At 40.0% G+C, this 25,183-nt stretch overlaps 2 protein-coding genes across 2 annotated transcripts in view; both read right to left on the reverse strand.

Moving 5' to 3' along the window:
* Positions 1 to 4,762, reverse strand: part of tbc1d14 (TBC1 domain family, member 14) — a gene marked incomplete in the record, with an annotated part of 41,398 nt that extends 36,636 nt beyond the window's left edge. The window contains 1 exon segment of the mRNA XM_005931577.3: positions 4,116 to 4,762. Within this exon segment, the coding sequence (XP_005931639.2) occupies positions 4,116 to 4,164 (49 nt within the window).
* A 1,480-nt stretch (positions 4,763 to 6,242) lies between these two features.
* kiaa0232 (KIAA0232 ortholog) lies at positions 6,243 to 19,787 on the reverse strand (the record flags this gene model as incomplete). The annotated part of the gene is given in 7 exon segments (XM_005931580.3): positions 6,243 to 9,371; positions 9,794 to 9,883; positions 10,037 to 13,388; positions 13,517 to 13,601; positions 13,699 to 13,768; positions 18,987 to 19,127; positions 19,373 to 19,787. Coding segments are annotated over 7 exon segments (4,041 nt in total). The 3' UTR covers positions 6,243 to 9,305.
* Between the last annotated feature and the right edge of the window lie 5,396 nt (positions 19,788 to 25,183).

The following is a 25,183-nucleotide window of genomic DNA, read 5'->3' on the forward strand; positions in this document are numbered from 1 at the left end:
GTTTGAATATTAAAAAAAAATAAGACTGAACAGTCAACCGACATAGTATTATGCACATTGTGCAAGAAGGAATTCTCTTTTCACCGAAGCACTTCCATCTTAAAATATCACATCGACGTGAAGCATACATTAGTCGTGGATGCTGCTAGGACTAACGCGTCACCAAGCTTGCAACAAACCACTCACAGAGCATCGGGGACTCGGTAACTCTACCTCCCAAATACTGACTGGCACAATTGCCAAGTGGATTGCAACAAACTGCAGGCCTATTAATATCTTTGGGAACATGCGCTTTACATAGCTTTGGTTCCTCGTTCCTCGTTGCCTCCCCAAAAGTGACAGAAAGAGAGCGGATAAATGTTTACAGAGTTTTTTGTTAACATGAATGTTCAAGGTCTTGATGCATTCTCAATCATCCAGGAAAATAAATCTCCAAAAGTTGATTCTGTTCATCTGGACGCAGCGTTTTGTGGGAGAAAACGCTGCGTCCTTCTGTGGGCTGGTTTCAGTCATTATGCAAATGTACTGTTTATAAGAATTGGGGAAACCTGCAGTCAGCTGAGACTGAAGAAGTCACTTGGATGAGTGACGAAATGTTTCTCCCACAAAACGCTACGTCCAGATGAACAGAATCAACTTTTTGGAGATGAATGTTCAAGATAAATAAACATGTTAAGTACACATATTTTCCCTTTTTTCTTGAATCTGTTTGCTTGTGCAAAATTAAATGTGATTAATATAGAATAAAAATAAATGGTATTTAATTGTGATTAATCAAAATTAATCCAGAGTAACCCTGTGATGAATCTGATTAAACATTACCTATTAATTTTCAATTCAATTCAATTTTATTTATATAGCACCAAATAACCTCTAGGTACTTGCACAGTAGATCATACAATAACAAATACAGAAAACAAACAAACAAACAAACAAACAAACAAACAAACAATCATATGACCCCCTATGAGCAAGCACTTTGGCGACAGTGGGAAGGAAAACTCCCTTTTAACAGGAAGAAACTTCGAGCAGAACCAGACTCAAGGGGTGAGAGAAGGAAAACAGGATAAAGACATTCCTATTAGTATGTAGGTTTTTTAAAAAGTTGTATTTCACTGGTGAGAACCAGTTTAAGCATACATTCTTTGTGTTTACTCTCCATTTACTTCATTATATTGTATAAATGTCAGTTACAAGCTTAAATATAAAGTTGAAAAAATGTAATTGCAACCAGGCTGTTGATCAAGTAATTGCAATTAATCGCGAATAATTACAGAAAATTGTGCAATTAATTAGTTATTTTTTTACTCTATTGACAGCACTAAGAATAATGTAATATGGAGTCAAATTGATAGAAAAGCAGTGCATTATAAAAGTGAGATCAGAGGTGAAATGTGACATGGCATTTGGATGCAAACTATAATGTGACATTTAGTATCCCCATATACCAGTTCCAAATGTTGCCAATATGAACAGAAGGCAGTAAAATTTTAAACAGTTAAAGATAAGACAGTTTATGAAAGTTTGACCTTATTTGACCTTGAAGAGGTCAGAGATCCAAATGAGATTGCAAAGGTGGGAAGCGGCCTTTCTCCAAACAGCTTGTGTGGAACATGGCTTTAACTTTCTGCAGTTAAATCACCGTCCTGCAGCATCTACATACCTATGCATGTGACAAATAATAAAGAACCTAGAACCTATTCGTGGAGGAATTTCTTAATTTCTCTTTCAGCTTGTTGAGGTTCTGGTTGCGCTCTGAATACAAGTTCATGCACATTTTTCCTTAATGTGAATTTCTCTATATACAGACACCAACAGATTTTTGGTTTCCAAAGATTTGTCACAGCTAATCACCATCTTATCAAACGCATTGCACACAAATGCCAATTTAAACCCATTCAATGGCAAACTGATAGGAAACTCATCATCATATTTTCATTTTATTGGCGCCTTGATGCAATAAAATCCATTTAATAACAGCAACTGACTGCACTGTCTTCAAAGCAACTAGGAAAATAAATCTCAAGCTCACTGCACACAGTTGGAATACCTTTGGTTATGTCGTGGTCCCACACCAAAGTTTTCCCTAGTATGACTGCACCATAACTGAAATGTTTTAATTTGCATTTTGTTTAAAGAGGCTATATAGGGGTCATTCGACAGCTCAGTGTTGTTATTCGTGGGCTTTAGCCAAAATGATCCCACTTCTCTCCTTCACAAACAGAAAGTTTGAACAGTATGTGAGTGAAGCTTCTGTGCTTACAGAACCTTCAGCTCAAATAACCACATCTATGATATCGCCTCTCAATGACATCATCAAGGCCCAAGAGTAAGAAGAAAAAGAACAACCTAGAAGTGTCTAGATCAGTCTGAGCTTTTGGCCCACAGGACTTACTTGTACACGCGTATACTTGCACTTTGTCTATGTTTAATACGGGCATCCAACCTTTCAATAAACACCTGCTCAATCAAATAACCACAGCTTTATTAGAATTAATGGGCTAGGCAGAAAAACTGCAGAAAAGTTATTTTTGACTGTACATCCCATTGATATTGGTAGCTTTAATACAATAGGATTAAAGGTTTCCTCTAATTGACATTGGATACACGAGCATGTGAGCCTAACTAGGTGAAAACTAATCCTAAAGTAACCCGACTGTAACTGGAGTCTGCAGTGTAATGTGAACATGTTTTCTGCTGGGCTCCATCATGTTCCAACCCCAGCTTAGAAGCTAGTGTGTCTAAGCTCTAAGCTGCATTAGCAGTGACAGGAGAGAATTTCAGGAATCCTTTCATTAAACCAATTCTGATGCGGGCGGGGTGTTATCTCCTGCACTCTGGCAACAAGGGAAACTCTCATAAACTTCAGGGCACACATGGTGGGTTTAGTGTTCCTACTACATAACTCAAATTTAATCACACAGAAATAAACGACAGGCATGTTAAGACAGTAAACAGGTTACGATTAAGCCAACCACGCCCTAATCAGTAAAAATAAATACCCTTTCAAAGTCAAAACCCTAAAAGAGTTGAGTGCTCTCCAACGCACTGACACACGAAGCCAGATTTTTACCCAAACTCTAAACCCTGACCTGCAGGTAGTCATGTGAGCCAGGCAGACTTTGTCCCAAAACACAGCAACAGGTTGTGCCACTGTGGAAATCAAAATACAAGTAGAGGAGAGGTCACCAACAAATGTCAAAATTAATGATGATGACTTTACGGTCATTATTATTAATACTGCTATGTATTCTGAAAATATTAAAAAGGTCTTAACAGCTAAGCACTGAAATGTAAAAGCTGTGAAGCATGCGGCCGCACCAGAGTTTTGTTTTTTCTTGTAAAAGTAATGAAACAGAAACAACAAGATTGCCTTCATTGTCTGCCCAACTTAGCCGCCTATTTGAATACACACACACACACACACACACACACACACACACACACACACAAATCTGGTTCTTCAAGTCATGATATGATGACTCTATGGACACCATAAGGAAATGCAATATTACGCCACTATATCCCTGACTAACAGCAGAAATTGTGGGCCAACACTTTCACAAGCAATGGAGCCAGTTTTCAGTTTACCTGTATTTGTTTAAAAGCACATCACGTGTTATGGCAAAACCCAATTCCAAATATCTGTGTCAGGTATATGGAGGATTCCAGTTTTCGGGAGTGGTTACAAATATTTATTCCATGCCAATATCACTTTCTACAAAATTGAATTAAAGTTCAAGTTTTATTTATTCTGAAATGATGTGCAGAACTGAAGACTAGCCATAGCAATTTGCAAACTCACTCAGTGACGCTTGATATTTAGATATGTGACGAAATAAAAAGTGCAAGTGCTGTTTAATGTGTAATTAATCTATGCCGAATTCATGCCCGTATCTATAAAACACGAATTATTCAACTGGTCATAGTTAAACATCTGTGTAAATTCGCGATATTACATAATTTTGATTTTTAAAAGTTTTTCTAATGTAGTTTGGTGTGACATACGTCACCAGGGAGGGCAGCACACTCAGTGTCAGGGTCACGGTGAACATGTCATGTTGTCTAACCGCGATAAATACACAGAACTGAGACCGTGCTCGACAGTAACGTACCACAGTGGTTCTCCCTCCGGTCCTGTGTGTCGTGGGCCGTGTTGGCCATGCTGCCGGTTAAAGCTACAGGTGGGTGACAGGTAGGCGCTGGCCGGAGTGGTCCATGATGATGCTGTGACTAGTGCTGCACCACCATCAACTCCCAGCCTCCTCAGCGGAGCTTCGCCCAAACGAACAGCACTGAAGTCAGCTCATTTGTTGTCGAATAAATTCCCCGGAATTCAGTCGGAATGCGGCCAGTGAACACACAAACGCCGTGTTGAACCGCACTTGCTCGCCAAGTGCACTTGCCGCTGACGCCAACTCACTAATTTCACGAGCGCTTCCTCAAATGGAACCAACACTTTTTAAAATGAGAGAGACATGTTGGTTTAGCCTTCCCGGCATCACAGCAGGACAGGAAGTGCTTCTCCGCTCTTTTGTGAATCATAGAAGCAAGCGCATTTCTCAAGTTTCTCCGGAATCGTTAAGATTTCATACCTGTGTCGATGCTTCTGCCGCCATTTTAAAACAAACTTGTACGGAGAGTGCGGTCTAATCGAGTAAAGAGTGCTCCCTGTCGATGGTTCACCTGTCTGGACCTGAAGGCATTATTAATCGACTTCGCAACCTGCGGGCTTATTATTTATATCACTGACCGTATGTTACTTCTACAATATAGACGGTTGTATGACGTGGAAGGGTAGTCCTCCCAAAATAAACAATTACATAACATTTTTAAAGTCGGGTTAATGTTACAAACATATTTTATTAAATGTATGTTCATATTAAAATCATATTGAGCCAATATCAACAGAAGTATATTCAATAGCATCGTAAACTGAAATTTCACAAATTGCTATAATAACTGAGCACCTGCTTATCAAATTGTGAAAACTGTCATTAGAAGTGCTATAGGCCTGAAACTTTTAAGAAGATATACTCTGTATAAATAAATTACTAATAAAGGTTTTGTGCAAAGCAGCAATTATTCATCCAAACTCAAAAAATATCAAGGTTAAAATATTAAGTGTGTCCATACTTTTGGATTGCAGTTTTATTAAGTGCAATTTCTAAAATTAATCTAAAGTGTAGGTGGCTGGCCTTTCACTTAGAGATAAGGTGAGTTCAGCCACCCGGGAGGAGCTACTCATCCGCCACATGAAGTGGTTCGGCATCTAATATGCCAGCATGTTTTCTGTACATAGTAAATTGTTAGCAAATGCATAATCATAATAAAGTAATATAGTGAACTTTAATTATTACTGCTACTATTATTAATGAAAGCTTTTATTTTGATTGTAGACATCAATATTATAAAAAGCTACACTTAAATGCTATGCTCAGGAATATCAACCTGTTTTCTGCATTGTTGTGGTGTAACCCCTCCCACCATGTCGCTAGCCTCCACCATTTTAACGAGAAGGCACAGATCAAGTCTGACAGAAGCAACACTCACACATGGGATAATCATTTATCTCGTTTGGTCATCTTATCAACACATTGGGTTTGTTTGACAACCACAAACATCACATTCATTTTATTCTGTTACATTAGAAATATAAAATCTTAATGTGTATGTGTGGATAATCTCATAATGTTAAATATTTAGTCACAATTCTTCAGTGCAATGGATAAATTATTTAAGGCTGTTGCTGTTATATTAGCCTTTCAAAAACCAGCTAATAATGTGTTGGAAAACCACCTTTGGTACACAAAAGTATACAGGATCTTAAAAACATTGTCCGCAAGAATAAAAGCTGCAGTCTGACATATGCTATAAATACTTAAGCAGTTGGCAGTGCCTCACCTGCTCTCTAGTGTCACCGTGAGGCTGACGAGCTAAAATGTAACGCTGCTCCTATTTCCTTTCAACACTCTAGATCAGGAGTGGGCAACTCCAGGCCTCGAGGGCCGGTGTCCCTGCAGGTTTTAGATGCGTCCTTGATCCAACACAGCCGATTTAAATGGCTAAATTAGCTCAACATGTCCTGAAGTTCTCCAGAGGCCTGGTAACGAACGAATCGTTTAATTCAGGTGTGTTGACCCAAGGTGAGATTCAAAACCTGCAGGACACCGGCCCTCGAGACCTGGAATTGCCCACACCTGCTCTAGATAATGCAAAGACACAGGAACCTACAGACTGCATTTTGGTTTAATCCTTTATTATGTGTTAAGAAAATCCACAATGAAACAAAAATAATTTACTCAGGGTGAACATGAAATAAGAACACAGCTACGCAGGATACATAGGGTTCAGGAACATAGAGAAGAGGGAGGGCAAAGGAGCATCATCTACTTGGGAATGAACAGACGAGGAAAACTTGGGTTTTCTGTGCTGGATATGCTGTTCAGAACACAGCGCAGTTGAAAGTTTGCTTGTAAGAAGTCTCTCCGAACACAAACCCTCTCTGAATGCGTTTACTCGTCACGTTTTGTTTCAAACACAGCCTATCAAAATGGAAGAGTTAAATACAGAACTCCCAAGTAAGTGTTTTTTGTGATTTCTTGCACACATTCACTGACAGTTTCACACACACACAGTCATAGCATTCTTTCAATCACTTTAACCTCACTCGTAAGTTTATTTTTTTTACCCATAATAATCCAACTAAAAAAGATGGAGTGTGATGTTTGCATGCTGTATTTTTAGAGACATTCCACAAGTTTGTTTTTTCTGTCCCATGTGTTCCTCACTCAAAAGCGATCCACATGCAAAAGTAACTAAAGGACATTTCTCCATATTCTCTTCAATGTTTCCATGCGCCAAGGTATTGCATAGGACTTGGGGCTCGTGGGACTCCCTTCCACATTGCTTATTACAATGGCTTAATTCTTTTTTTCCCCCTTCCTAAAACTACAGCTCTAAATTAATGACAGTCACCTCTGCTGTTTGGAAAGAACTCCTGTCAATAATTTGTTCAACATTTGAAGAAAATGTTTTACATTGATGCATCAATGCACTGCCACAGGTCTGAGTGTAGACTATGCAGTATGCTTATATTAAAAAATTCCTGAGTGTCTCAAAGAAAGGTGACAAGACCCTGAAGTTAAGTACCTTCCATTCAGCTACTTGGGGGGCCCTTTTTTAAAAATCAAGCGGCATTGGACTAAAACTTTGGACCTTCAAATCTTAATTTTCTACAGAGCCATGTCAAAGCCATGCCCAAAATAAAAACACCTTTACCTGCGACAGTGCATTACTGTGTACACTGCTGACATGTACCCATGACAGAGGGATGATTTTGGTAATCTGTGCTTCAGTTTGGGGTATGGTATGACAAAAAAAAAAAAAAAAATTAAATATGAAAATAAAAAGAATATATACACACTGCTACTATCCTCAAATGAGAAGACAATAAAAGATCAGACAGAAAAACACCTTTTAGGAAACATGCTTATCTGCAAATATTTTGGGGTTTCAAAAGCAAAGGTCACACAGGGAGGCACATGTGCCACGACAAATTGGTAGCCAATTGGATCAGGGTTTTAGTTCAAGCTAGGCCAAATTAATGAAGGTGAAGCTCACCATACACATATTTTTAAAAAAATCAAAAAAAAAAAATCAACAACCACTCATTCTGAACCAGTAGTTTCACAAGTTCTATGTCAACACACACACACACACACACACATTACTTAATATTTCATTTCAACATGATATAGTGAACACCAAAAGATAAAAATAAAATAAAAACAAAACCCATATGGAGAACAAAAAGCATTTGTACCTTAGTGTAGTTACGCCTTTTTTTAGATTGAACATTTGCCCCACCACTTACACTGCTATCAATCTGTTTAGCTGCAGCAGGGAGAACCAGTTTTGGCCTTTCCGAGAATGGATAGAAAATGAAGACATGCTACCTGCAAGTTCTCCTTCTGCTGTTACAGGAGAGTAAGACAACAGGCAGGTTTCATTAAAATAAAAATCCAGCCAAATTAACCAGGAAGGGCAAGTTTTCTATTAATTTTCTTATAGGTTATCTGAGGGACAACAAATAAAATTTTTGTCATCTTTAAATCAAGAGTCATATAATAAAACTGCAACTTCAAAATATTTTGAACGTATTTATAGCACCAATAGTGTGTACCATTAAAATTACAAAAGAAACAGAGAGACCCCCCCCCCAAAAAAAAAACCACCCACACACGCTCTCTCACACAACCTCCCACCCCAAATAAACAAATAAACAAACACAAAAAAAACAACAACAACAACATATCTCATTCAATTGCAATGCAGGTCTCTGGAGAGAAAAACAAAACATTAAAAGAAAACAAAGACTGTAGTCATGTCTTATCATGATGGGTTATTACCCCAAATCACACGTTGCCCCCCAGTGTCTTTTACAGCATTGCATTTTCAAGTAGATTATTAGTATTTTTTGCCAAACAAAAAACTCATTTGATTTCCTTATTTTTATTCATTTGTTTAATATTTTTGCGACTCACAAACCACACTATATCTACTGCTGGATTCTAAAAGGACTATCACCATTCCCAAAAAAAAAAAAAAAAAAAAAATCTCTCACATGGGGAACAGAGATTCAGAATGAAGCTGCACACATTCTCTACTTCACATTCAGAAAGTCATCCAAACAAACTAAACTTTTAAACTGAACTCTTAAAAGTCTTATGGTGTCATTCAAAGAAAGAAAATAATGTTGTATCGTCTTTCTGAACACAATCTTGTAAGTAGAGGATGCGATAGCAGTCGTTTTCACACAACTACAAAGGAGGAGTGAGGCTGGACAAACATACCGAACAACCATTCAAAGACCACCAGCTACCAGAGACCTAATTCAAAAAGCAAAAATGGTGGTAACAAAATGGACAACAATAGAACAAAAGATTGTCCCTCCTGATAACTGTGAGACTTGAAAAGGGACCAGTGTACAAAAGAATCAACCCAAACAAATTAAAAAAAAAAAAAAAAAAAAAATGCCTAAATGCTTAAAAATGCACATCCGCACATGGCATCACTCAAACACAGAACATATTTTTTTAATTTTCCTATTTTTGTTGATCCGATTGTTGATTACACAAGGTTTTTTTTCTCCTTTTTTTTCTCCTTTTTTAAAGTTAGAAAATGAAAACCAACAGGGTTTATGCATTGTGGGATTTGGAGGGGCGTCTCAGAAAAAAAATGAGCCTAAATTAGGTTTTCCAGCTCTGAGATGACCCTGAATCATTGCTGGTAGAGAGGTCCAGTCACAAAAGGAGAGGAAGAAAGGTTTCCTCTCTGCAACAGGTAGAATATTCAAATGTTGCTGCTCCCTGGAGAAGGACAGAAAGAAAAATGGTCAGATTCTTAACTAGAACTAGACTAATGCTACAAGCAGAATGTCTCTAGATACCAGAGTAGCAAAATTGTAAAAGAAACAACTACAGTTTCGGTAAAGCAGACAATTATATGCTGAGAGAAAAACTTAATTCCAATAATCTCCCAAAAATAAAATCCCCTGTACAAGATCTTCAAAAAACTTGTCTCAAAGTCAAGTTCATTGAGATTCAAACTTGTCCACGTGGCCTCATTCTCAATTATACACAAACTTAGCAGCCCACGCCACCCACCCAACCAACGGGGTGATGACTATACCCCATCAGACTTTTACAGCTGAGAGGTAAAAAGTTGTTTCATGTGTTCTACACAATAATGGCATGAATAAGATAAGGATCTAATGTTTTCCAAGTTTTACCTGTGCACTGAGATCCAGGGAAGAGGGGGGAACAAGTTGTGTTCTGCCACCAGCACTCATCTTGCTGGTTCCCAGTTCCTTCCTGTTCACCTGTATTTAACAGAGAGAACTAAATAAAACAAATGCACAGTTAGTTGTTTGTTTGTTTTTAAATCCGTATTCATCCAACAGATTGATTTCACAGCAAATGACAAAACACCGTGTAGAAATTGAGAATCAGAAATCATTTGAATAAAGACTTACCTCTGCCACATCTCCAATAAAGTCGTAAGCAATCCCATACTTGGGAATGTGACCAGTTGGTGAACACGAGCAGAACCGCTTTTCTCCTGAAGATTCGTCTTTTTGAATCTTGGTGACTGAAGTGTCCGTCTGTCCACCTGCACTGGTAACAGCTGCTGCTGTTTTGCAGTCTAAGCAAATCTCTTGCTCAGCGATTGGCAGGAGGGTACTGGAGCCCTCCTGTGAATCCAGAGAGGTCTGAGCACTCTTCTCCATGCCAGACTTCTTTAATCTGGGTAAGAATTTACCAGATTCCAGTTCTGACTTCCCATAATAAGGGCCCTCGCACTCTGCGTCCTCCTCCAAAGGTTTCAGGTCTGCCTGAGGATCATCGAAGACGTCAACTGGTGCTAGGATGGGAAAACTTGTCTCCTCTTTTTCAGACTCAGCCTCAGAATCACTCGCTCCACCAGGGGACAACTCAGAGGCAGATATTGGTCGGAAATGGGTCCTGGGGGAAATACGAATGGCCCTGTACTGTGTCCGATTGATGCCATATATTCGAGGGTGAAAAGCTTCATTCTCAGAGTCTGAGCAAAGAATAGATTTTGGCTTGAACCCTGGACTGAATGACGCCATATCCTCAGGCTCAAAGGAACACTCAACATGAAGGACTTGAGAGAAGGGACTGTTCAGGTTGAAGGATGCAAATGGGTATTCTAAACCTTGATCCTCACTATGCAGGCCTCCATAAGATCCAAGCAAATCTTCATGGAAGATGAAAGAAAATCCCTTATTCAATCCATCGCCACCTCCTCTAATGGCCTGGTCACTCTGCCCAAAGGACACCAGTGGCCTCCACAGGGGCCTGTGCCCAGGTGCAAAGCAGCTGCTTGTGTTCATGAACACATCAGTGCCAGTGATGGTGAGCATATCTGAGCCTGAAGCAGATGCAGCTACAGCAGCGCACTGCAGCAAGTTATCTTGGGCATTACTTGGTGGCACAACAGCCCAATTCTTATCACCGCTTAGTGTCTTCAACTCTCCATATACCCCTCCTAGGATGAACGACGTGCTTTCCTTGTCAGAGTTCAAGTCCCAGGGCTTGGACGGAGTCATGTAATCCCCAGCACCATCTAACTTGGAGAGTTTGTTTTTGGCCAAGTCCTGCTCTTCTTTCTTGCCTTCCCACAGGTGGTATTCTGACCGCTGCACTGCTTTTTTCTGAGGTCCCTGAATTGGAGCTCCTTTCGCATGCACCTCCAGACAGCTGCAGCAGTAACCACCTGACTCCTCTGAGAAGAGGCCCTCACTGGATTTTTCTGCTCTTTGACGTGACGTTACAGATTTGCCGTTTCCAATTGCAGTCCAAATGTCTTTTATTATCCCTGAGGTGTAGTTATCACTCTGTTGGTTTGTGTTGTCCGAAAACATGCCGGTGCTATACTGTTTACTCTCGTCCTCTTCCAAAGCTATACCACAAATGGACTCCAATTTAGATTTTTTGGTGAAGGTCTGATTGGATGCTGTGCTAACACTGACCTCCTCACACTTACGGCCAGAGTCTTCTTGCAAAAAATCCAAGATTTCATCCTCGAGATATGTACTAGTCAGAGGAGGTATTATACAGTTAATCTCTTCACTGCCAATTTGAGCAACATCTTCTGCTGGAACGTTTCCTTGCTCATTATCAGAACGAGTCTCCTCCGAATGAGACCACGGACTGCACGTTCGCGTTGATAGGTTGGAACAGTGTTCAGTTTCGTCAAAGGCACTATTTTTGGTCCATATTAGCAAACGAGACTGTTTATTTGAATGTAGGTCGAGACAGCTACTAGAATCGGTGTTGTTTTCGTGACCAACGGTGAGTGAGTCGCATGGAAAAGGAAAAGTAGGACTGTCGTACTGCAGCTCGAAAAGAGAGAAGCAGGATTGTTCACTGGTGGCTTCAGGAACGGGGCACTCCTCCAGATGTCCTGACAGTTTGCTCAGTGTGAATGAAACACTATCGAGGAGAGGAGAGAGACGGATGGGAGAGTCTCCTATGAAGCTTTCTCCATCTATATCCTCTGAAGTAGATGGTGAATAACATCCCCAAACTTGCGCCATGTTTTCAAGATCCTCCATTAAATATCCAACAGATCCTGAAGCTTCCTGCATTGCACTTTTCCCTTGCTGCTCAAGGCCATCTAACACTAAACAACATTCTGCCTCAACGTCTCTTTGCTCTTTGCTTTTCTGTCGAATCATGCTTAAGATCCGACTCTCTTGTATTGAATCTGAGGCACTAGTATCCAATATGGATTGATAAATATCTACTTCATAGAAGTGAGTGAATTCAGACAGATGCTTGTCATCTAAATCTCTACTATCCTCTGGCTGAGGGCAGCTTGAGGTCCCAGTGAGTTCAGCAGCTTCATCGTCTGCTTCGCCAGGCCCTTCTACAAAGTGCCCATCCACAAATGAGCCTGCTGCTAGGTATGCTCTCTGGTACTCATTGGCGATGTAGATTCCCTGGATTCTCTCCGGCAGCCTCTCCATGTTGGTTGACAAGGAAAAGCCACCGGGAGAATCTACCTTGCTTCGATATTTTGTTTCCAGCTTGCTTTCTCTGCTGCTGAAAGGTATGAAATACTCTGTTATGGGCTCAGTGTACCAAAGTGGCTCCTCCATGTATTCTTTTCTGTTCCTGGCCTCAATTCCGGACTCTTTTGCTTCCACCCAGCCTGGATCTTTACGAATCTCTTTCAGCGGTCTCTTCCCCTTTTTGTAAGGCTGTGGTTGCTTGGCAGTGCCACCGGTGGTGCCACTACTGCTCCCTCCAGTGTTTCTTCGCTCTTCTTTATCAAGAACCTTCACCTGCAGCTTCACTTGCCCACTGTTGCGTGTTCTCCTGTTCTTTGCAGCCTCCCTGGACTTGTGCCTTATTCTAACTGCCTTGCTCCTTGATGACTTTGAGTCACCCTGGTTCCCACTTGAGCTTGAGCCTGCCTCACTAGAGCCAGAAGACCAAGATCTTGGTCGGTATTTGCCCTCAGATCTGTGTCTCATCTGTCTCTTAGAGTGGACAGTAGGTTTCTCCTCTGCTGTTGCACCACTGTGATATCTGTTTTCTTTCTCCTTCTTGCCTCGTCGTTGCTGGCCTCTCTCGCTGGTTACAGTAGTGATGGTACCACACGCCTCTAGGTTTCGCTCCTTTGCAGCCTCGCCTTCACTGTTGCAATCTTTGGGGGAAGAGGTGTCTGTGCTAGTTTGTGGGGCTGCAGAGGATGAGGAGCTTGAATACGTACAGGCCTTAGCCTTGTTCCACACTGTCATAATCTCCTGGAGACAAACAGATTTCTCTGACAAAGGAGGAAAGGCTTCATAATACCTGCAGATATAAGAGATGAGAAAATGGGAGTTACATGCAATTTAATTCAAATACAACTGCAAAAGATCACCTTTATTTTTTAGTAAAACACACACTTTGGATGAAAACGCCCACATTATATAGCTTACATTTCCACCTGGTCCTTTGAAGAGGGGGACTCAACACGTTCTGGAGACTGAGAGCCATCAGATTTCCTTCTAATCTGTTTTTCCTCTGAACAAAACATTAAACACCAAAACATCACATTAGAACAATCACTTAATGTTTTTAAATGAAATGATTATAGATTTGATAACACAGGATATCAAACCTTTCTGTTTGTTTTGGATCTCCTTCAGTTTAGAGCAAAGCTCTTCAACAAGGCTTTCAATTCCAGAGTTCTGCACAGATGAGAAAAAAAAAAAAAAAGATTAGAGATGCATATTTTTATGCTGTACTTAATAATTCCCACAACGACCTAATTTTGGACAGCAAATCTCAATGAAATTTATCAGGATATTGCAGTTTTCTTGCTTGTTTAGTAACAATATAAACTGTTTTATAAAAAAATATATATATATTTGTCACACATGGTTCAAAACAAGCAAATGTTAATATTAAATAAAGTAACCAGAATTAATGCAAAAATTATTGCTTTTTAATTATTTCATTCAGATGGAAGAAAAATGCCATCCAACCCTGCCGGTCCTTCTTTTGAAATAGTAATTGCTCCCGTTTGTTAAACTATGAATCAACTGTGATTAACCACAATATTTTAGAAAGCCAAATTCCGTAGTCAAATGAATTCTAATTAGTGCCGTTCCTGTTAAATTGAGAAATCACTTAAATAGAACCCATCTGACAAGGCAAAGTAGACCAAAACATCTCAACACACTCTACATCATGTCACAAGGCTTTGGGACTCCAGCAAACCACGGTGAGAGACATTATCCACAAACAGAGAAAACACAGCTGTCTGGATGCATGCTGTCCAGGATACTACAGCTATGAATGAATGAATGAAAAAAGAAAAAAAAAATGAATAATTAATTTTTATATTTATATCTATATATCTATTATATATATCTATATCTATATCTATATCTATATATACTATATTATATATATCTATATCTATATATATCTATATATATATATATATATATCTATATATATATATATATATATATATATATATATATATATATATATATATATATATATATATATATCTCTATCTATCTATCTATATCTATATCTATATATATCTCTATCTATATCTATTATTATCTATATCTATATCTATTATATCTATATATATATATATATATATAAATAAATGTCTCCTGAAGACTGAAGATGGAAACAAACTCATTTCACTGCGTGATCTAAAAACATGTTGTACAACCAGGCTACGAAAGAGGATGCTAGCAGCTGGAAATGCATGACCCAAATATAAACAAATGATTTGACCAAGTGTGGTTGAAGCACCCACTAGTTCAAATTTGTAGGACAGGAAGAGCAAATGCTGAATGGAAATTACTAATGCAGCTACATGGTAGCAACATAGGGGTGGTTGAAACGTCTGACAAGGTTGATTTCCTTTAGTTATTGCTAAACAAAAATGTTAAGCAGTTATTTTAATACTTCTACTTAAAACTTACAGAAAAAAAAAAAATACTGGCAACTGCCAGTGCTACCCCTCAGCCTGCTAGCACCCACATCTACAGTGGGGCAAAAAAGTATTTAGTCAGCCACCGATTGTGCAAGTTCCCCCACTTAAAATGATGACAGAGGTCAGTAATTTGCACCAGAGGTACACTTCAACTGTGAGAGACAGAATGTGAAAAAAAAAATCCATGAATTCACATGGTAGGATTTGTAAAGAATTTATTCGTAAATTAGGGTGGAAAATAAGTATTTGGTCACCTCAAACAAGGAAAATCTCTGGCTCTCACAGACCTGTAACGTCTTCTGTAAGAAGCTTTTCTGTCCCCCACTCGTTACCTGTATGAATGGCACCTGTTTGAACTCATCATCTGTATAAAAGACACCTGTCCACAGCCTCAAACAGTCAGACTCCAAACTCCGCCATGGCCAAGACCAAAGAGCTTTCGAAGGACACCAGGAAAAGTATTGTAGACCTGCACCAGACTGGGAAGAGTGAATCTACAATAGGCAAGCAGCTTGGTGTGAAAAAATCAACTGTGGGAGCAATCATCAGAAAATGGAAGACATACAAGACCACTGATAATCTCCCTCGATCTGGGGCTCCACGCAAGATCTCATCCCGTGGGGTCAAAATGATCATGAGAACGGTGAGCAAAGATCCCAGAACCACACGGGGGGACCTGGTGAATGACCTGCAGAGAGCTGGGACCAAAGTAACAAAGGTCACCATCAGTAACACACTACAACGGCAGGGAATCAAATCCCGCAGTGCCAGACGTGTTCCGCTGCTGAAGCCAGTGCATGTCCAGGCCCGTCTGAAGTTTGCCAGAGAGCACATGGATGATACAGCAGAGGATTGGGAGAATGTCATGTGGTCAGATGAAACCAAAGTAGAACTTTTTGGTATAAACTCAACTCGTCGTGTTTGGAGGAAGAAGAATACTGAGTTGCATCCCAAGAACACCATACCTACTGTGAAGCATGGGGGTGGAAACATCATGCTATGGGGCTGTTTTTCTGCCAAGGGGACAGGACGACTGATCCGTGTTAAGGACAGAATGAATGGGGCCATGTATCGTGAGATTTTGAGCCAAAACCTCCTTCCATCAGTGAGAACTTTGAAGATGAAACGAGGCTGGGTCTTCCAACATGACAATGATCCAAAACACACCGCCCGGGCAACAAAGGAGTGGCTCCGTAAGAAGCATTTGAAAGTCCTGGAGTGGCCTAGCCAGTCTCCAGACCTCAACCCCATAGAAAATCTGTGGCGGGAGTTGAAAGTCCGTGTTGCTCGGCGACAGCCCCAAAACATCACTGCTCTCGAGAAGATCTGCATGGAGGAATGGGCCAAAATACCAGCTACTGTGTGTGCAAACCTGGTAAAGACCTATAGTAAACGTTTGACCTCTGTTATTGCCAACAAAGGTTATGTTACAAAGTATTGAGTTGTATTTTTGTTATTGACCAAATACTTATTTTCCACCCTGATTTACGAATAAATTCTTTACAAATCCTACCATGTGGATTCATGGATTTTTTTTCACATTCTGTCTCTCACAGTTGAAGTGTACCTCTGGTGCAAATTACTGACCTCTGTCATCATTTTAGGTGGGGGAACTTGCACAATCGGTGGCTGACTAAATACTTTTTTGCCCCACTGTAGGTTTGTTGTTATTGAGTTCACAAGATTTTCAGAAAACATGACCTCGACCTCAGAGTCAGAGGTCACTGAGATTCAAAATCCCAGATTTTTAGTAGATTGAAAATCCAACATCCCCAACATTCTCAAGTTATCGCATTCACAAAGTTTTTAGAAAACTTGACTTATTATCTTAACCTTGAGGTCAATGTCACTGGGATTTGAATTGATCCTAAAAAATAAAAATAAAAATTGACACCTACGGTATCAATTTCAAAATCCTATGTGTCTCATTCAAGTTATCACATTCATTTGGTTTTCAGAAAACTTGACCGAGGTTGAGGTCACTGAAAATCTCAGATTTTTTGGGTGTCCACAGCAATCTCCCATCTACCCACCAGGTTGGGTGACAAGGATATCCCATTAGCCTTTTAAGGCCAAGAGGTAAAAATGAGAAAATGATAATAAGTTACTAGAAAAAAAGGATGGGAAATGCTCTTCATTTACTTATAAATCCTGCTGCCTGCAAGCATCAATAAAATATTGATCAGTAATTTTTTCCACGCATTTCAAAATATTCTTGGAATATTTGACACATTTTCTTGGAATATTATGATGTAATTTTGAGGCTCTAGAGTCCTCTCTTACATGGAACAGGGCATAACCTTCCCAAAAGTGGCTAGCCTAGAAAAATTACACTAAGACCCACTTGCAGGCCTTACTTGCCTGAGTCAAGGTCAGCATTCACGACAATAAAAAATACACAGTGGGAAATAAAATGGCACCCATTGGAAAGTTCCTTGGTGAAAACCATTGCCATCTAATTTGCCTGAATTAAAGCAAAGAGTGGGCCAAAAGCTGTCCACAGCAATGACTGCAGTTCTTGCTGTCAAGGGTACCAGAGGCACATGCAAGTGTGACAAAATATGGAGGAGAGAAAAAAAAAAAAAAAAAAAAGCACAATCCTGCCTTAGATAAGACTGCAGTGTTCCTAACACTACTACTCTTACCCAAATGAAAGAATGAAAAACACAAGATGGACATAACTTGAGTCAACTGAAATACAAAAGTTCAGACATGCTCAGAAACGATTGTTCTATATTTAGCTTTGGTACAGAAATGCTTTCAAAATGATAGAAATTAAAAAAAACAACAACAACTCTACTAACGATAAATAATTGACTTACGCGTTTTTAACAATGTGCAGTTGCTACATATACTGTTACAATACACTGCTTCCTTCAACAGAATGTGAAAAACAGTAACTGTAACAAACACAACAACTTGTTTAAAATTCCAGCTTAAACCAAGGAGTCAGAGCAATGAGCGTGAAACAAATAAAAACAACCATTTCTCAACAGTTTCACATATTTGTTGTTCATTCTCCCAGACAACAAAATTTCTTCCCATACCACTTCATTAAAAGGAAACCAAAGTTTTCTCCTCCCTGTGTTTCCTCTTGCATCATTGTGCTAATGCTGGTCAGCTGACAACCCACAGACTCTGCTGCAATTCCGTGCACTGTGTACTAGTTAAAAAATAGAGTGCAGAGTCCAGTCCCCAGGGAGGAGCTCCACACTCCTCCCTCTTGCCTTGCAGATCCTTCCCCCTTTCTCCTTCCAGCTATTTACACTGTGTCATTCTCAGCTGAAGCACACACCCCTTACTACAGCTGACCATACATGAAAATGCCAGCAATTTTTTTTCTGCTGTTTTCCCCTTCATAAAAATAGAAATGCAATCTAATTTATACTTGTGTAATACCTTAACCCCTTACACAAATTATGTTGATTTTGAAGGTCATTTAGAAGTCAGAATAGCACTATTTTATGTTCAATAAAAACTTAACTCCTGACAGTAATATACCCCTTCTAGTGCAGACTAATAGAAGGTGTGACCATCCAGCAAAAAAGGTGACTATGCATTTTCAATACAGATCTCCATTTTACACTGCTTTGGCTTCACATACTGACATAGCTTTATTCACAGTCTATCCACTGCGATTCAATCAATCAGGAGCTGCATGACTGCACCTTAACAAATGACAAGAATACTACAGTAACAGATTCCTTACATAATTAGCACCACCATGTCTCTTGTATTCAGACTGCTTTTCATTCACAAGTTTCCCAAAAAAAGGGAGTCAGTGACAGTCACCGACAGGTTTATCAGGTTCCAAAGCAACAGTGATTTGAGTTCATCACTTTAAACCACAGAAAATAAAATCATTAAAAATAAAGCCTAAGTTGTGTCATAATGAACAGCTGAACAACCGCAGAATTACAAGAGCCAAGTAGAAGAAAGCTTACTTCATCAGATGCAGAGCGGAGACATTGCACAGCGGCTTGCTTCTTCATTTCCTCAAGACTCAGATCGGTCCCTCCCTTCTTCTTGCTCTTGCCCCATTTCTTCCCCGTTCCCTTCTCCCATCCCAAGAAGATGTCATTTTCCTTTCGCACACAAACCAAGAAAAGTCAATCACAAAGCATTTTAAAATGTAAAGGCAAAGAGCAAAACTCAAAAGATCCCTCTTTTGAATCAGTGGTACAATTGCCAGTTGAAAGAAAATCCACACTGTGAACCTCTCCTGGCAAACTGACTTATTCCCCTGATGAGACATTTTTATTCCTACACCAGCAATGAAAATAATTGCTTTAGGGTAAAAGAAAATTTATTTAGATTTCTGAATTCTCACCTGGTCTTGTAGGTCATAATCATAACTGTCATGCAGGAGAAGACTGAGAACATAGCGGGTGTAAATCATGGCATCAATCCCGCACTTCTCAAGCTCCTGGCCTAGCCAGCTTTGCACTGGACCCAGCGAATGAAGCAGAGACATCTTTGAGGCAGGCAGGGGGCCCACAAGAGGGTAGGGGCAAGAGAGGTTCTCAGGAGGAGCAGGACCGTCTGAATCGGTGCTCACTGGACGCATGGGACCTCAGGTATTGGCCATTCTTGGGTAGAGCAACATTATGACAGGTATTTATTGTTGGGTGGTTGGTGGAGAAAGGTGCAGAGGCGATTAACCTATCTGAAAGAGGAGGCTGTCACTCCAGCAGTACAAACTACATGGGGAGACATGTAGAATGGTTTTTTTTTTGTTGTTTTTTTTTATTGCTTTGAGCAAAAAGGGGGGGTGTTACTCATCAGGCATGGCTTAATGCTGCTGATAGATTTCAGCTTCTGAGCAAAACACAAGACGTGTTTGCATTTTAGTCAGAGGGGTCCATTTTGTGGCTACGTCTTACTTCACCGGCACAACCTGAAACAGAGTAAACAAGTTTCTCACATATATTTTCAATGTAGAATGCAAGAGAGCACAGCAAAGCAGCGTGAATCAGGACCTTTTTTTAAATAAAAAAAAATAAAATACATGAAGACACAAGTTTGCTCCTTTCAGCTGAATATAAGATGCATTTTATGGAGGAAACAAAGGAGCATTTAATGTTATAATAGGTTCAATTGTAGCATGTGTGTCAGATAATCAAATCTTTAATTTTTTTTTGTTTCTATAAAATCTTAACAAGTATGCCCAATCTCTTTCAGCAGAATAAAAAGGTTTGTTTTAAGCAATGTTGCATTTCCTCAAAATATAGCCGACTGTGACCCTTCACATAATTCTCAAATGCTCACGCTATTCAGGTCTGCATGCCATTTAAGTGACAGACAAAGTGAAACATGTTTGTAGTGCAGGGCATGAAGAAATCCTTCCTGTTTGACTACTTTTGTGTATCACGATCACAAAACATCCGCATTGTTTCATGACTAATATCGCCATTAAGTTCTGTATTAGCGACAAATCCAACAGCTGAGTGTAACTGCGGGCAGTGAGCAGGGGAAGGCTCGTATAGCAGCGGTGGATTAGGACACCGACGTGAAGAGCAAATGGAGGCTGCGGCGATTTGATTGGCTCCAGTGCTCGTCATTCAGCGGTGGTATATTATAAGTTACGACATAAAAAGGTCGAGATATGAAGCCTTAGAGCTTGTCATCACGTGATTCCAGCGGCCGACACCTTTATGTATAAGAATGTTTATAGAAGTGCAGATGGACAGCAGCTGAAAGGTTAGCTAGCTCGAAAACTACTAAATATGGCTGACCAGTATCTCCAACCCAGCTGTTTCTTAAATGCACACCATCTCCGGCCGGCAGTTAGCTTTTCACTGCACGACACCAGACCAACTTTATCCAGCAGTACTCAAATTATCCCACATGAGAAACAAATGCGTGCCGCTTTAGCGGGTTTATTGTGACTTAGCGCAAATATTAACTGACTTAACGTCACGCCGTTGAGCTACCGAGTGCGGCAAAGCAACTACAGGGAAATCTAGAAGAATATTTAGTATTAGTCAGAAATGTCATCACCATGCCAATATACCATTTAGTCTGGCATTAGCCAATAGCTGTGGCGTCAGCTAACGTTGCGCAGACTTATGCTATAAGAGTCATTTTGCAGTCAAACAGCAAGGTTAGCTTGACCACCGACCTTTAGCTAATAAGCCGTTAGCCAAGTTAGCTGCCGACAGCTTCTCATTTTTGGTCATAAGACGGATTTTAATATTAATACGACTACTACCTAGCATACATAATTATAACGAAGTGTTTGTTTGATTTGGTTCGTTTCTTCTTTTTTTAAATCTGAAGACTAACGCTACTGAGGTGGTGAGCAGGTAAACGGAGCTTGTTTCTATACGGTGACAGAGACCTGACAGTTCTCTATTAAATATATCAACACGCTAACATTTGAGCAACTTTCTGTAACACGGCACATGAAAATAGCAAGCACAGAGTCAAAACAAAACGGAGATGCGTTTTTATTAAAACCGAAACAACCATTACATAAGGTTAGCTACGCTTGTTGTTGTGACCGAGGGGGAGGAGGAGCGCCTGCCCGGTAGCCTACAGAGGACTTTCAGACGTTTCCCTTCAAAATTGTGCGTCATATCGTCGTATATAGGCAAAGCAGTAAGCTGCTTAAGCATGAAATACAGAGTAGGAACTAGGATATTTCAATGCGAAAAGAAAACTTCCATGTGAGTCGCTGGTTTACGTACCTGCCGTTGGCTGAAGTTAAGAGAAGCAGCGAGAGGGGAGCGGCTATTTCTCTCCCGCTGCTGTTCCGAGCTCGAGCTCTGGAATCTGTTCCAGTCGCATAGCTATCATGGACGCCGACAGAAATGGCGCTGTTTTCACGTCTGGTGCGTCTTCAACAGCGTCAAGGAAACTGGCGTCATTCGGGCTCAAACATCAGAGAAGGTCATACTGTGTCGAGACAGAATGCGCAGAGCCAAAATGTCCGCTGAGTAATGGCAGTTTCATTTAGAAACGGATCCCAAATGCACCGCCCTTTGCGTTCGTATCCAAGCAACAACGCAAACCGCTGCTGATCCTGCTCGTATGGGTTGATCCCTCCGCTGGGGTATTGCATCAGAAGGCCATCTAGTACTGTCAAAGGCGGGTCTGACGGGGTGTCCCCCACGCCCCCTGAAGGGTAGTTTCAGTTCCGGCGTCCCCCCACTAAAAATTGCTGTTTTAACAAAGGAAACGCCTGCGTGGGAATACAAACTTGAGTTGAAACAAGAAGAGAGAAAATCACTGTGTCCTATAGTAAAACGGATGATACAAGTTAAATGCAAATTTCATTCAACAATGACGCCTTCTTGTCTGAGTTCTAAGAAATTGTAGATATTATTCAACAAATTTCATGTACACATTTTGGTACAATTAAATAACATTGTTCACTGTGACATGCTGTCTCGTTGTCATTTGAATGCCAATAATGAAGTAGTGTCCTCTTAATTTGACACTTTTTCATAATATGTTTTTAATAAAGCAGGTTAAGTCTAAACTGATGCAGAACTGATGCAGGTGATGACCACGCTCAGCATATTTATCTGTATGATTCACAAAAACAAGTACATATGTCAGACAGTTTTGACTTTTTGCTCTTATCAATATGAGACAGCTGGAGCTTTATCTCATACTGTATACCATCACTGGTTTGAGTGCAGCTTTTGAGTGTCACTTTTACCACTATTACTATTTATAGCTCTGCCATTCAACAAGAAAAAGATTTAATATTTAGGATTTTGTAACAAGAACAACCAGCATCTCCAGATTACTGCAAATAGGAAAAATTATGGTTCAGTGGCAGTAGTGTGTGTCCACTGGCAGTTATGGATTGCCCATCTACGTGCAGAGAGCATTTGTTGAGAAATGGCGGCGGTGTCAAAAATATGTGATGCAGCCAGTCCCACATATTTTTCTATGTGTTGTTATCAATCCATCAGCCAACTGTGGAGAAATTATAACATATGAAGTAATAAAGTAAAACTGAGTGTTAAAAACAGCTACTGTCTGTAGTTTTCATGCTGTATTTTTTTCATCTTTGATGGTTTTTTGTGCTTTTCTCTTCTACTGTATGTGTCAATCAAGTATTCAACCAATGCGCATTGTTGTCCACATTAAGCAATACAGTTGAGAGCATGCTCATGTTTGTACAAATCCCCTCTCTGTAGGCAAATACAATCACATAATCATAAGACTGTGTGTTTTGAGAGGGGGTTGATGGTGCTTGTTCTATGGACTGCCTTCTAATAAGGATCTATAGTGTGGCACTCTTTATCTGACCCCAGGGGTTATGACCTTTGTGCTGAGACGAGCCAAAGCCTATTGACCAGCTGTTTTTACCACCATGTGTGCAGATACACAGACACAGCACAGTCTACTTCAATCAGGTTAGCACTAATGGTGAGGGAGCACCCAAACTGCTAACTGTGAATACATCGTAATAATCACCACCACAATATTCCAAAATTAGCACAATTCAACATCAGACTGTGAACTTGGCAGCTGGCAAGTTAATGTCCCATTTGAACGTGTTGGAGAACTGTGTTGTAATACATAACTTTACCAGGGAAGTCCTGTAAAAATTCAGGTATGCAAAGCTAATGCACAACAGCCACATATGAATTTCTGTTTTGTCTGCAAGAGCACTGGGGCTAAAAAGTCAAATTCATATTGACTTTTTGTAACCTGGAGACTAAAGCCATGATGAAGTATTATAAGTTTTCAGCATCAACATTTTGTGCACACTGCAAATTCAAGATGTTGTTTTTTTTCATTGTTTACTTTTTTTTTTTGCCTTTCCTGTTACATGATAACATCTCATGAAAGCCTCAGCCATGAGCACGGCAGCAGTTTAGCTCAAGGCTGTTTGACATCTTCACATGTATCTCATCACCAAATTTGCTCAGCAGCAACTATACACTGCCCAAACGATTTGTGAGGATTAAAATACACAGCGTTGGGCTCTGTGGAAAGTACGGTTTTGTAATACCACAAGTTTCCCAATACTCATCAAAAGCACAGAGTCAGGTTAAAAGAAATCTAGCAGATCCTGATAGCCTAATCAATACAATCACTCAGGCAGTCTAAATTAGATGTATCAGTGTGCAAATTGAAATCAAATGTAATCTACAGAAACAAGAATCAAATGTAATAAAATATATATATATATCAATTTTGGCCTAATTTTTGTCTTATTACAAGTTGGTTTCTTTAGTAAATTTAGTAAATCGTCCACTCTTCTCTCACCCCAAATGGTTGCGGCAGATGCCCGCCCCTCCCTGAGCCTGCTTCTTCCTGTTAAACGGGAGTTTTCTTCTTCCCACTGTCGCGAAAGTGCTTGCTCATGATTGTTGGGCTTTTCTCTGTATGTATTATTGAAGGGTCTAATTTACAATATAAAGCGCCTTGAGGCGACTGATGTTGTGATTTCACGTTGTATAAATAAAATTGAATTGAATTGAATATGAACTGGATGTGGTACAGGATCCTCCATTCACAGAGCAACAGCTCAATCTGCTCTGCTCTTTGCTCTGACAGCTTTCTCATTTGCCAGTGTTAATTGAAAGTCAATTTGGAACAGATGGCAGAGTTAAAAGATGCCCCATAATCCTCTCAGCAAAAGGCGTTAGGGAAGTGGGGGTAGGGAAGTATGCCTCTGGGTGATAGCACTACAATGTTATGACAGTAAAATGTTTCTCATAATGCTACAGCTTTGCTTTTCAACAGAGCACACAGTAGCATTTCAAAGTGAAATTGGTTCTCATTCACATGGTGGGTCAAACCTTTTATTTGTCACAAGCATGAGAGCAACCAAAGCTGATACTGATTTGAGTTTTAAAATATAATCTCATTACTTGAAGTTTCCTGCAAATTTCTCTATTTTCATGCTGTAAAAAAATATAAACAAACTCACAACTGAAAACTTCAATGAACATTCAAAGAAACTATATACAATGGGATACATACATTTCACGTTCTTAGAAACGACTAGCTCCCTTCGGTGAAGTGATTTACTACACCTGACTGCCTCATTAGAGGTCAATACCATCCATCCATCCATCCATCGTCATCCGCTTTGTCCGGGGTCGGGTCGCGGGGGCAGCAGCCTAAGCAAAGAGGCCCAGACCTCCCTCTCCCCAGCCACCTCCTCCAGCTT

The sequence above is a fragment of the Haplochromis burtoni genome, unplaced genomic scaffold (assembly GCF_018398535.1).
Source record: "Haplochromis burtoni strain Fernald_Lab_line unplaced genomic scaffold, NCSU_Asbu1 Contig_143, whole genome shotgun sequence".
NCBI lineage: Eukaryota > Metazoa > Chordata > Actinopteri > Cichliformes > Cichlidae > Haplochromis > Haplochromis burtoni.